This window comes from Siphateles boraxobius, unplaced genomic scaffold, assembly GCF_051911475.1.
Source record: "Siphateles boraxobius isolate OS27281-9 unplaced genomic scaffold, OSU_SipBor_1 77, whole genome shotgun sequence".
Classification (NCBI taxonomy): Eukaryota; Metazoa; Chordata; class Actinopteri; order Cypriniformes; family Leuciscidae; genus Siphateles; species Siphateles boraxobius.
In genome coordinates, this window is record NW_027509205.1 from 19,640,626 (window position 1) to 19,654,322 (window position 13,697).

Here is a 13,697-nt window from a genome sequence, read left to right on the forward strand (position 1 = left end):
ACGAGGAAGCTTGTGATTCGTTGTTTGGGGGCGCGCGCGTCATTAAAGTTTTGCTCATTCCGCTCTGGGCCTGTTGATTTTCATTTCGAATAGGACCGTCCCGTTCACTGTCTTCTCTACATGATCAGAGGAATCTCATCTCACTGCATCATGGGGATGTTTCTAAGAGCACTTGCTTTGCTGACTTTATCATGTCTGGTTGAGGCCAAACAGAAAGACTTTTACACGTTTAAGGTGGTGAACAGCAGAGGGAGGTTAGTTTCTCTGGATAAATACAGAGGATCGGTGAGTCTCCACTCTCCAGATATGAGCTCTGATGCTGCAGATATGAGATGCAACTAACGTGCATGTAAGAAAAGCCTTCTATACTAACGTGACATCACTGTGTGGTTTAATTGTGTAATAGGCCTGTTGTAGAATTTTCTCACTTCAAGTATTTTCTTTCTAACAAACTACTAACCGGCAGACTGGAGTGGTTCTTCATTCATTCTCAGTGTCTACGTGGCATCTTCATGCATCTCAGCTCCTGCTGCTGATCTCGGCGCTGTGATTCACTCTTGATGGTTTTTGGGTTGCATTTCGGAATAACTTTCAGTAATTATATGAACAGACATTATTGCATAAAATAATGCTCTAAATAGAATAAAACAGAACGAAATCCAATTGATTGGTTTTGAATGTAATAACTAGTCCAGAATTAAACAGTTGGCCTGTAAAGTTTAACTTTATTATTAAGTATTTTAAGAGTAACAATTTACATGCTAAAATTTAAAGCATTAGAAAAGACACATGTTGTGCTTCACTTCTTTTTTACACGTGATTTATTATGCATAAAATAATAGATTGTGTGGTTTTAAACAGAACTGAGTTTGCACAACTCATTTTGAGTCACTAGGTGTCGATGTTGAATAACTTTGAAAAGCTATTCGTAAATCTTTGAAATCTCCTGATACCAATCAGCAACTAAATAATATTATATTAATTGTATTGTATTATAAAATTATTATTGAAAATTATAGTGAATCTGGGCTAAAGTTTAATTCTTGGTGTAAACAAATCGTTTTAAATAATATTTTGACTTGAGCAAAACCAGTTAATTTAGGCAATATATTTGTGCTCCACATTTTTAGTTTAGCTGACTTTTTTTTTTTTTACAGTGCACTCCCAGCTAACAAATATATATTCTAATTATATTAAACATGTCACTATATCCACTGGCACATGCCAATAATGTCAGTGACACATGTCACTATCCACTGGCACATGCCAATAATATCAGTGACACATGTCACTATCCACTGGCACATGCCAATAATCTCAGTGACACATGTCACTATCCACTGGCACATGCCAATAATGTCAGTGACACATGTCACTATCCACTGGCACATGCTAATAATGTCAGTGACACATGTCACTATCCACTGGCACATGCTAATAATGTCAGTGAAACATGTCACTATCCACTGGCACATGCCAATAATGTCAGTGACACATGTCACTATATCCACTGGCACATGCTAATAATGCCAGTGACACATGTCACTATCCACTGGCACATGCCAATAATGCCAGTGACACATGTCTCTATATCCACTGGCACATGCTAATGATGTCAGTGACACATGTCACTATCCACTGGCACATGCCAATAATGTCAGTGACACATGTCACTATCCACTGGCACATGCTAATGATGTCAGTGACACATGTCACTATATCCACTGGCACATGCCAATAATGCCAGTGACACATGTCACTATCCACTGGCACATGCCAATAATGTCAGTGACACATGTCACTATCCACTGGCACATGCTAATGATGTCAGTGAAACATGTCACTATCCACTGGCACATGCCAATAATGTCAGTGACACATGTCACTATATCCACTGGCACATGCAAATAATGTCAGTGACACATGTCACTATCCACTGGCACATGCTAATAATGTCAGTGACACATGTCACTATCCACTGGCACATGCCAATAATGCCAGTGACACATGTCACTATCCACTGGCGCATGCCAATAATGTCAGTGACACATGTCACTATATCCACTGGCACATGCTAATAATGTCAGTGAAACATGTCACTATCCACTGGCACATGCCAATAATGTCAGTGACACATGTCACTATCCACTGGCACATGCCAATAATGTCAGTGACACATGTCACTATATCCACTGGCACATGCCAATAATGTCAGTGACACATGTCACTATCCACTGGCACATGCCAATAATGTCAGTGACACATGTCACTATATCCACTGGCACATGCTAATAATGTCAGTGAAACATGTCACTATCCACTGGCACATGCCAATAATGTCAGTGACACATGTCACTATCCACTGGCACATGCCAATAATGTCAGTGACACATGTCACTATATCCACTGGTACATGCTAATAATGTCAGTGAAACATGTCACTATCCACTGGCACATGCCAATAATGTCAGTGACACATGTCACTATCCACTGGCACATGCCAATAATGCCAGTGACACATGTCACTATCCACTGGCACATGCCAATAATGTCAGTGACACATGTCACTATCCACTGGCACATGCTAATAATGTCAGTGACACATGTCACTATCCACTGGCACATGCCAATAATGTCAGTGACACATGTCACTATCCACTGGCACATGCCAATAATGTCAGTGACACATGTCACTATATCCACTGGCACATGCTAATAATGTCAGTGAAACATGTCACTATCCACTGGCACATGCCAATAATGTCAGTGACACATGTCACTATCCACTGGCACATGCCAATAATGCCAGTGACACATGTCACTATCCACTGGCACATGCCAATAATGTCAGTGACACATGTCACTATCCACTGGCACATGCTAATAATGTCAGTGACACATGTCACTATCCACTGGCAGATGCCAATAATGTCAGTGACACATGTCACTATCCACTGGCACATGCTAATGATGTCAGTGACACATGTCACTATATCCACTGGCACATGCTAATAATGTCAGTGAAACATGTCACTATCCACTGGCACATGCTAATAATGTCAGTGACACATGTCACTATCCACTGGCACATGCTAATAATGTCAGTGAAACATGTCACTATATCCACTGGCACATGCTAATAATGTCAGTGAAACATGTCACTATCCACTGGCACATGCTAATAATGTCAGTGACACATGTCACTATCCACTGGCACGTGCTAATAATGTCAGTGAAACATGTCACTATCCACTGGCACATGCCAATAATGTCAGTGACACATGTCACTATCCACTGGCACATGCTAATAATGTCAGTGACACATGTCACTATCCACTGGCACATGCTAATAATGTCAGTGACACATGTCACTATCCACTGGCACATGCTAATAATGTCAGTGACACATGTCACTATATCCACTGGCACATGCTAATAATGTCAGTGAAACATGTCACTATCCACTGGCACATGCTAATAATGTCAGTGACACATGTCACTATCCACTGGCACGTGCTAATAATGTCAGTGAAACATGTCACTATCCACTGGCACATGCCAATAATGTCATTGACACATGTCACTATATCCACTGGCACATGCTAATAATGTCAGTGAAACATGTCACTATATCCACTGGCACATGCTAATAATGTCAGTGAAACATGTCACTATCCACTGGCACATGCTAATAATGTCATTGAAACATGTCACTATCCACTGGCACATGCCAATAATGTCAGTGAAACATGTCACTATATCCACTGGCACATGCTAATAATGTCAGTGACACATGTCACTATCCACTGGCACATGCCAATAATGTCAGTGAAACATGTCACTATATCCACTGGCACATGCTAATAATGTCAGTGAAACATGTCACTATATCCACTGGCACATGCTAATAATGTCAGTGACACATGTCACTATATCCACTGGCACATGCTAATACTGTCAGTGACACATGTCACTATCCACTGGCACATGCCAATAATGTCAGTGAAACATGTCACTATATCCACTGGCACATGCTAATAATGTCAGTGAAACATGTCACTATATCCACTGGCACATGCCAATAATGTCAGTGAAACATGTCACTATATCCACTGGCACATGCTAATAATGTCAGTGACACATGTCACTATATCCACTGGCACATGCTAATACTGTCAGTGACACATGTCACTATATCCACTGGCACATGCCGGTGGAGACCGGATGTGCCCCCGGATGTGCCAATACGCATAGTGACATGTGCCATTGGCTTCAGTGCGTCAGATGCCCATGTCGCTTAATGTTAAAACTGCTACTGAAGAGAGGGAAAATTCCATTGTATCATTTTGAAAATATTATGCGAAACGTTACACGTTACTTTCATGAATAAAGTATAAATAATGTTTTTGTGCTGACGTTTGAGAACTTTATTAAAGACCAGATAATTCTGAATGAACTATACAAGAAGAACGTTTGTTCATCGCTTTGAGAGAACCTTGCCAGACCGTTAGCTGAAGTCCTAAGAACGTTCCCTGTTACCTGGGTTACATATACACTGTAAAAAAATATTTTCATGGTTTGTTAGATCTATTGTCAAATCAGCAGATAATTGTGGTTCAGATAACATATTTTCAGTTTCTATTTATTAAACAAACTTCCTTGTATTTACTTTTTAAGTTACCAGTAAACCAACAGTATATATTTTTTTTAAAACTTACTTATTGCTACCCTTACTACTATCACTTTACTACTACTACTAGCCTACCACTTCTCCTCATCCTACAACGACCACTATGACTACCCCTACTACTGTTTTTGAAAATAAATAAATAAATTTGTATTTACCAGCTCTTTACATGCAATGAGCCATCCTTTTAGTGTAGTTGTAACCTCAGTGAAATGTGTCAGTTTTAACACTAAATAATGAATAAAAACATGAAGTGCTTTAATAACAGCAGGCTTAATGGAGGTGAGGTGTTTTTCAGTCTGTATCAAGAGCTGATATAGGGCCGATGTCAGCAACAGTGTGCAATTTGCATCTTTAGAAAAAAACAATATACACATGTACATTTGATTATCATGAGAAGACTTCGAGGTCTTCGAGATTTAAGAGAGAGGTAAAGCAGAGATCGACGTCACAGCAGCTTTTAACTCATCTCACGCTCCTCCGCTGCTGCTGATTGGCTCTAATGGCTTCATTTGGCTTTTAGACCATAATTGGTGTTCATGGTCACATGCTTCAAAAACCTTCCTACAGTTTGAAAACAGAGACAATTGTGATGATCACAAATTAATCTGTTTCATGGACAACACAAGTACTCTTTAACATTGTTTTTTCTAAGAAAATAAAACACATTACTGGAGTAGCTATATGTTTTAAGTGAAAATTCTATTTCAGTCTTTCTACTGTCTACTTTTCTATCTATCTATCTATCTATCTATCTATCTATCTATCTATATATATATATATATATATATATATATGTCTATCTGTCTGTCTATCTATCTATCTATCTGTCTGTCTGTCTGTCTGTCTCTATCTATTTATCTATCTGTCTGTCTATCCTTCTATCTATCCTATCTATCTATCTATCTATCTATCCTATCTTTTTATCTATCTGTCTGTCTATCCTTCTATCTATCTATCTAGCTATCTATGTATCTGTCTGTCTCTATCTATCTATCTATCTATCTATCTATCTATCTATCCTATCTATTTATCTATCTGTCTATCTATCTATCTATCTATCTATCTATCTGTCTCTATCTATCCTATCTATTTATCTATCTGTCTGTCTGTCTATCCTTCTATCTATCTATCTATCTATCTATCTATCTATCTATCTATCTATCTATCCTTCTATCTATCTATCTGTCTGTCTGTCTATCCTTCTATCTATCTATCTATCTATCTATCTATCAATCTATCCTATCTATCTGTCTGTCTATCCTTCTATCTATCTATCTATCTATCTATCTATCTATCTATCTATCTATCTATCTATCTATCTATCTAATTGTCTCTATCTATCCTATCTATCTATCTATTTATCTATCTGTCTGTCTGTCTATCCTTCTATCTATCTATCTGTCTGTCTGTCTGTCTGTCTGTCGGTCTGTCTGTCTGTATATCCTTCTATCTATCATATCTATCTATTTATCTATCTATATATCTGTCTATCTATCTATCTTTGTCTTTCTTTATCTATCCTATCTATTTATCTATCTGTCTGTCTGTATATCCTTCTATCTATCTATCTATCTATCTATCTATCTATCTATCTATCTATCTATCTATCTGTCTGTTTGTCTCTATCTATCCTATTTATTTAACAATCTGTCTGTTTGTCTCTATCTATCCTATTTATTTATCTATCTGTCTGTCTATCCTTCTATCTAACCTGTCTATCTATCTGTCTGTCTGTATATCCTTCTATCTATCTATCTATCTATCTATCTATCTATCTATCTATCTATCTATCTATCTATCTATCTATCTATCTATCTATCTATCTGTCTGTCTGTCTTTATATCCTTCTATCTGTCTATCTGTCTGTCTTTATATCCTTCTATCTATCTATCTATCTATCTATCTATCTATCTATCTATCTATCTATCTATCTGTCTGTCTTTATATCCTTCTATCTATCTATCTATCTATCTATCTATCTGTCTCTATCTATCCTATCTATCTATTTATCTATCTGTCTCTATCTATCCTATCTATCTATTTATCTATCTGTCTGTCTGTCCTTCTATCTATCTATCTAGCTATCTGTCGGTCTGTCTATCCTTCTATCTATCTATCTATCTATCTATCTATCTATCTATCTATCTATCCTATCTATCTATTTATCTATCTGTCTGTCGGTCTATCCTTCTATCTATCTATCTATCTATCTATCTATCTATCTATCTGTCTGTCTGTCTGTCTGTCTGTCTGTCTGTCTATCCTTCTATCTATCTATCTGTCTATCTGTCTATCTATCTATCTATCTATCTATCTATCTATCTATCTATCTATCTATCTATCTATCTATCTATCTATCAATCTATCCTATCTATTTATCTATCTGTCTGTCGGTCTATCCTTCTATCTATCTATCTATCTATCTATCTATCTATCTATCTATCTATCTATCTATCTATCTATCTATCTATCTATCTATCTATCTATCTGTCTGTCTGTCTGTCTGTCTATCCTTCTATCTATCTATCTGTCTGTCTGTCTATCCTTCTATCTATCTATCTATCTATCTATCTATCTATCTATTTATCTATCTATCTATCTGTCTGTCTGTCTTTCTGTCTATCCTTCTATCTATCTATCTATCTGTCTGTCTATCCTTCTATCTATCTATCTATCTATCTATCTATCTATCTATCTATCTATCTATCTATCTATCTATCTATCTATCTATCTATCTATCTATCTGTCTGTCTGTCTGTCTTTCTGTCTATCCTTCTATCTATCTATCTATCTGTCTGTCTATCCTTCTATCTATCTATCTATCTTTCTATCTATCTATCTATCTATCTATCTATCTATCTATCTATCTATCTAATTGTCTCTGTCTATCTATTTATCTATCTGTCTGTCTATCCTTCTATCTATCTATCTATCTATCTATATGTCTGTCTGTCTGTCTATCTGTCTATCTATCTATCTATCTATCTATCTATCTATCTATCTATCTATCTATCTATCTATCTATCTAATTGTCTCTATCTATCTTTCTATCTATCTATCTATATGTCTGTCTGTCTGTCTGTCTGTCTATCTATCTATCTATCTATCTGTCTGTATATCCTTCTATCTATCTATCTATCTATCTGTCTGTTTGTCTCTATCTATCCTATTTATTTATCTATCTGTCTGTTTGTCTCTATCTATCCTATTTATTTATCTGTCTGTCTATCCTTCTATCTAACCTGTCTATCTATCTGTCTGTCTGTATATCCTTCTATCTATCTATCTATCTATCTATCTATCTATCTATCTATCTATCTATCTATCTATCTATCTATCTATCTATCTATCTATCTATCTATCTGTCTGTCTTTATATCCTTCTATCTGTCTGTCTTTATATCCTTCTATCTATCTATCTATCTATCTATCTGTCTGTCTTTATATCCTTCTATCTATCTATCTATCTATCTATCTATCTGTCTCTATCTATCCTATCTATCTATATATCTATCTGTCTCTATCTATCCTATCTATCTATTTATCTATCTGTCTGTCGATCTATCTATCTATCTATCTATCTGTCTGTCTATCCTTCTATCTATCTATCTATCTATCTATCTATGTATCTGTCTGTCTCTATCTATCTATCTATCTATCTATCTATCCTATCTATTTATCTATCTATCTATCTATTTATCTATCTATCTATCTATCTATCTATCTATCTATCTATCTATCTATCTATCTATCTATCTATCTGTCTCTATCTATCCTATCTATCTATTTATCTATCTGTCTGTCGATCTATCTATCTATTTATCTATCTATCTGTCTGTCTGTCTGTCTGTCTATCCTTCTATCTATCTATCTGTCTGTCTGTCTATCCTTCTATCTATCTATCTATCTATCTATCAATCTATCCTATCTATTTATCTGTCTGTCTGTCTATCCTTCTATCTATCTATCTATCTATCTATCTAATTGTCTCTATCTATCCTATCTATCTATTTATCTATCTGTCTGTCTATCCTTCTATCTATCTATCTATCTATCTATCTATCAATCTATCTATCTATCTATCTATCTATCTATCTATCTATCTATCTATCTATATGTCTGTCTGTCTGTCTCTCTATCTATCTATCTATCTATCTGTCTGTCTATCCTTCTATCTATCTATCTATCTATCTATCTAATTGTCTCTATCGATCCTTCTATCTATCTATCTGTCTGTCTGTCTGTCTGTCTGTCTGTCCTTCTATCTATCATATCTATCTATTTATCTATCTATATATCTATCTATCTATCTTTGTCTTTCTCTATCTATCCTATCTATTTATCTATCTGTCTGTCTGTATATCCTATCTATCTATCTATCTGTCTGTTTGTCTCTATCTATCCTATTTATTTATCTATCTGTCTGTTTGTCTCTATCTATCCTATTTATTTATCTATCTGTCTGTCTATCCTTCTATCTAACCTGTCTATCTATCTATCTGTCTGTCTGTATATCCTTCTATCTATCTATCTATCTATCTATCTATCTATCTATCTATCTATCTATCTATCTATCTATCTATCTATCTATCTGTCTGTCTTTATATCCTTCTATCTGTCTATCTGTCTGTCTTTATATCCTTCTATCTATCTATCTATCTATCTATGTATCTATCTATCTATCTATCTATCTATCTATCTATCTATCTATCTATCTATCTATCTATCTATCTATCTGTCTGTCTGTCTTTATATCTATCTATCTATCTATCTATCTATCTATCTATCTATCTATCTATCTATCTGTCTGTCTTTATATCCTTCTATCTATCTATCTATCTATCTATCTATCTATCTATCTATCTATCTATCTATCTATCTATCTATCTATCTATCTATCTATCTATCTATCTGTCTGTCTTTATATCCATCTATCTATCTATCTATCTATCTATCTATCTATCTATCTATCTATCTATCTATCTATCTATCTATCTATCTATCTATCTATCTATCTATCTATCTATCTATCTATCTATCTATCTATCTATCTATCTATCTATCTATCTATCTATCTATAACCCTGAATGCAGTAGACATAGCCTATATAATGTATGATGTTCTTGATTTCCCTGTCCCATGTTTGTAGGTTTCACTGGTAGTGAATGTGGCCAGTGAGTGTGGTTACACCGACGAGCACTACAAAGACCTCCAGCAGCTGCAAAAAGACTTTGGGCCGTTTCATTTCAATGTGCTGGCATTTCCCTGTAACCAATTTGGCCAGCAGGAGCCAGGCAGCGATAAAGAGATCGACAGCTTCGTGCGGCGAGTCTACGGGGTTTCTTTTCCCATCTTCAGCAAGATCGCTGTGGTTGGAATAGGGGCAAATAACGCTTACAAATACCTTGTGGGTGAGTGGAACAGGTTACAGAGAGATCAGAAAGTATTTACTGTAAAGCAACCTCCTTGTATATACTCACATTTGTTTTATTTTAAGGCAGCCAGGTAACTTTTTTAAGTTAAACCTATATATTTTTTTACAGTTTACTTATTGCTACCCTTACTAATATCACTTTACTACTACTACTAGCCTACCACTCCTCCTCATCCTACAACGACCACTATGACTACCCCTACTACTGTTTTTGAAAATAAATAAATAAATGTGTATTTGCCAGACACTTAAAAATCACACTTTAAAAAATCAGTCATTGCATTAGATACAAAATATAAAATCAAGTGTTTGTTGTGCAATGCCTAATCCCTTTGTTGCATAATACAAACAAAGTTCATTTTCATGCAATGTAACGGCTTATTAATTTGACATGTCGTGCTCTCATTTAATCAACCGTCACTCTCTCCTCTAATTTCAGAGGCGTCTAGGAAAGAGCCGACCTGGAATTTCTGGAAGTACCTCATCGATACTGATGGCAAGGTTGTTGATGCGTGGGGTCCTGATGTCTCCGTCAAAGAAATCCGCCCACGGATAGCGGATATGGTTCGGAAGCTGATCATCAAGAGGAAAGAAGAGCTTTAAGTCCTTTGAATCTTCTTCAGCTCTGAAAACTGTCAACACTCAGACCTCAGAAACAGATTCTTTGAAGAAACAAATGCTAATTCAGGCCTATTTAAAGTACCAAGTGTGAGATTACACCAGCGCAACCCACTTTAAACGAACATATATCCTCTCATCTAGTTGTGAATCTTTCAGTTGTGAAAGCTTTGTTGCATCTGTTTGGAAATAGAAGCACTGAGAATTAAAGTGATAAAAGACCACTTTTATTAATAAACCACTTCATGCTTACACTAAATGATATCCTACACGTTATGTTAGAACAACACCAAAAAATAGAGCAATATGATGAACTGATTCTGGAGTAGAAATATAATTTTTTTATACTCCCGCTATCTTTTTGTTCTGTGATCTTCCTGAAAGATTAAAAAAACACCCTTTGACCCAGTTATATTTTAGTTTGGTGGCTCCATTAAAAGTTTTTTAAAACATTTTGTTTATTTGAAAAGTGTTTTTTTTTTTTTGGAAGAAAATGTGTGGTGGTGGTTGCCCTTCTAAAATTAAAACTAGTTACTAACAATTCATGTTTAAATATTAAAAATAATTATCATTCTTTAAATATTTTTCTGAAGAAAATGGGAGTGGAGGTGCTTGCCTGTGCAAAATAAAAATAAATTATAAAAAATGTATACAAAGTTCTGTCATGAAACTCGCAGGCTGATAAGTCTTTAACTCAATCTGCTTGCAATCACATCATTCTATTAGGCACTATTGGGCACAGCTGATTGGTTCCTGCTGTATCAGTAGCCAATGAGCATTTGCTGTAGCAGTTACAGTCCACTTTCAGAAACCCTCCACCATCCCCAGCTCCACCTGTATAGATCTGCTACGGGTAATTTACGTGTTCTGTATTGTACAGCAGTAGCAAGTCCCGTACTTGCTCTGCAGCAACAGCTAACTATTCTAAACATATCAACATTTTCATATCCATATCCACCCTGCTAAACACTTTAAAAATTCAAAATGAATTATAATAAATATTATATTTTCTAAAGAAAATGTGTGTGGGGGTGCTTGAACATGTAAAATGAACCACCATCATGACAATTACCATCAGACTTGCGATTTGTATTTCACATAAAAAATATAAAAAAGACAAATTAATATTAAAGGTTTTATGCAATCTACAAGAGAGACACTCAAGGTCCCCAATGTGCCCTCTTTAGACTTGAAGTTGAACGGCTATGAAGCCATTCAAATTCAATCACAGTAAGTTAACACAGTAAATCACGTTTTAAAAATGTATGTTAACCACAATAAGTCGCCAGCTACTACTAGCTTTTATTTCACTGCTCTTTGGAGCAATTGTTTTGTCTCTAATAATCCTTCAATTTCTAAATATGTCCAATTTCTTCAATGTCTGACCATTTAGAAAAGTAATACCATAGATCTCCTAAACAAGCTGCATTATTTGAGGTATTATTCATGGATAACAAAAAGGAATGGTAATATTGATGCTTTTTTTTCCGCTGAAAGCAAGATGAAACCTTTGGAGAAATCAAGGTTTATTTTTTGCATCTTTAGAGTGGAGTTTGATATGGGAAATGATATGCTGACAGTGTTTTACCATTTTATTTTTTTCTGGGTCCCATTGACAACATTCGTCAAGGTTTATTTAAATAATGCTTGTCCTTTTTCTAACCTGCTAGATTCTAATTCTGCTCAACATCTTTTGTGTTCCACCAGAAGAAAACATACAGGTTTCATATGAGTCAGAGTCCATGTTTTCTTCAGATTTTGTCCTTTCAAAACCTCAAGGAAAAACAATTTCTCATAATGTGATGCCTGTAAACTATTTTGTCAAACAGTTTCTCCTGAGATGACGTAACTTCAAAATTGGTGTATGTTGGAATTAATGTAAGTGACATTTGGACTGAGTCATTTTAACTTCTTCTTGCCGCCTACACCAAAGTTCATCTCTAATGATTTTATAAATTTCTTCAGGCCGTGATAAATAAATCTGCACCATAAGACTTTAATCTACTTAAACTGAATGATTTTCTTCCTTCCAAACTTCAAAAAAGATGTACATGACCTTTTCAGTATTATGTGACCGCCTGAATGAAATTAATTTGAAAATGTAGGCTTATGACCTAAAACAAGCTCTCAAGGTCAAATCTAAATCATCAGGGGCCTCATTTATATACGTTGGGTACGCACAAAAGAAGGCGTACGCCGCTCTACACAATATTTGGTATTTATAAAAAGCAAACTTGACGGGAAAATGTGCAGTCCTTCACACAAACTCTGATCCAGGCGTACGCACAAAAACGGGTGAAATGAGAAATGGCGACAACGTCGGCAGATGGAAGAAACACGTGAAAGTGTGTGAAAGTGTGTGAAACTGTAGACCGTTGTGTAAAAGAAATGGCAATACTACCTCTCATAAATAACATGAAGTAAGTCTTACAATTAACAGCCTACACAAACACCCGTTTGATCGTTCTGCAGTGTAAAACAAACAAAATCAAACAAAGATTACAACAGAAATGCAAATGAACACATATTTGCAAAACTAAAAGTGAAATATGTTGTGCAATAATATTGGCATGTTATGCAATTCATCCTCATAACCCATCTGTAGCTTGTCGATGCAATCCATTGGATGGTAATAAAATGCAATGATGCCATCACAATGCGTAATGACGCACAATGGCTGATCTTGCGCTCTTAGTAGATGTGGCAAATGGAAGGATTCGGAGTGAACGCATCTTCAGACAGCAAGAAGACTTGCTGGCAAACGAGGACGAGTGGCTTATGAACCGGTTCCGACTTCCTCGAGCCGTCCGGCTGGACCTCTGCGGTCTTTTGAGCCCAGCGTTACAGAGGAGCACTCGGAGGAAATACGCCGTGCCAGTCCCACTTCAAGTCCTGATAACACTAGGATTCCTGGCGACTGGCTCTTTTCAGTAGGAATTGGCTGACAGGTCAGGTA

At 35.9% G+C, this 13,697-nt stretch overlaps 1 protein-coding gene across 1 annotated transcript; it reads left to right on the top strand.

The window, feature by feature from the left end:
• The first annotated feature begins 83 nt into the window (after window positions 1-83).
• On the top strand, window positions 84-12,751 carry gpx7 (glutathione peroxidase 7). The gene is made up of 3 exons (XM_077218619.1): window positions 84-285; window positions 9,839-10,100; window positions 10,563-12,751. The coding sequence occupies exons 1-3, from the start codon at window positions 121-123 to the stop codon at window positions 10,724-10,726; spliced, it is 591 nt and encodes a 196-aa protein (XP_077074734.1). The 5' UTR covers window positions 84-120; the 3' UTR covers window positions 10,727-12,751.
• The last annotated feature ends 946 nt before the right edge of the window (window positions 12,752-13,697 follow it).

Excerpts from the sequence above, each read along its gene's own strand:
- gpx7 (XM_077218619.1), top strand. The coding sequence starts at position 121 with ATGATCAGAGGAATCTCATCTCACTGCATCATGGGGATGTTTCTAAGA. Across the intron at positions 286-9,838 it reads TGGATAAATACAGAGGATCG|GTTTCACTGGTAGTGAATGT; the intron begins GTGAGTCTCCAC and ends CCATGTTTGTAG. Across the intron at positions 10,101-10,562 it reads CGCTTACAAATACCTTGTGG|AGGCGTCTAGGAAAGAGCCG; the intron begins GTGAGTGGAACA and ends CTCTAATTTCAG.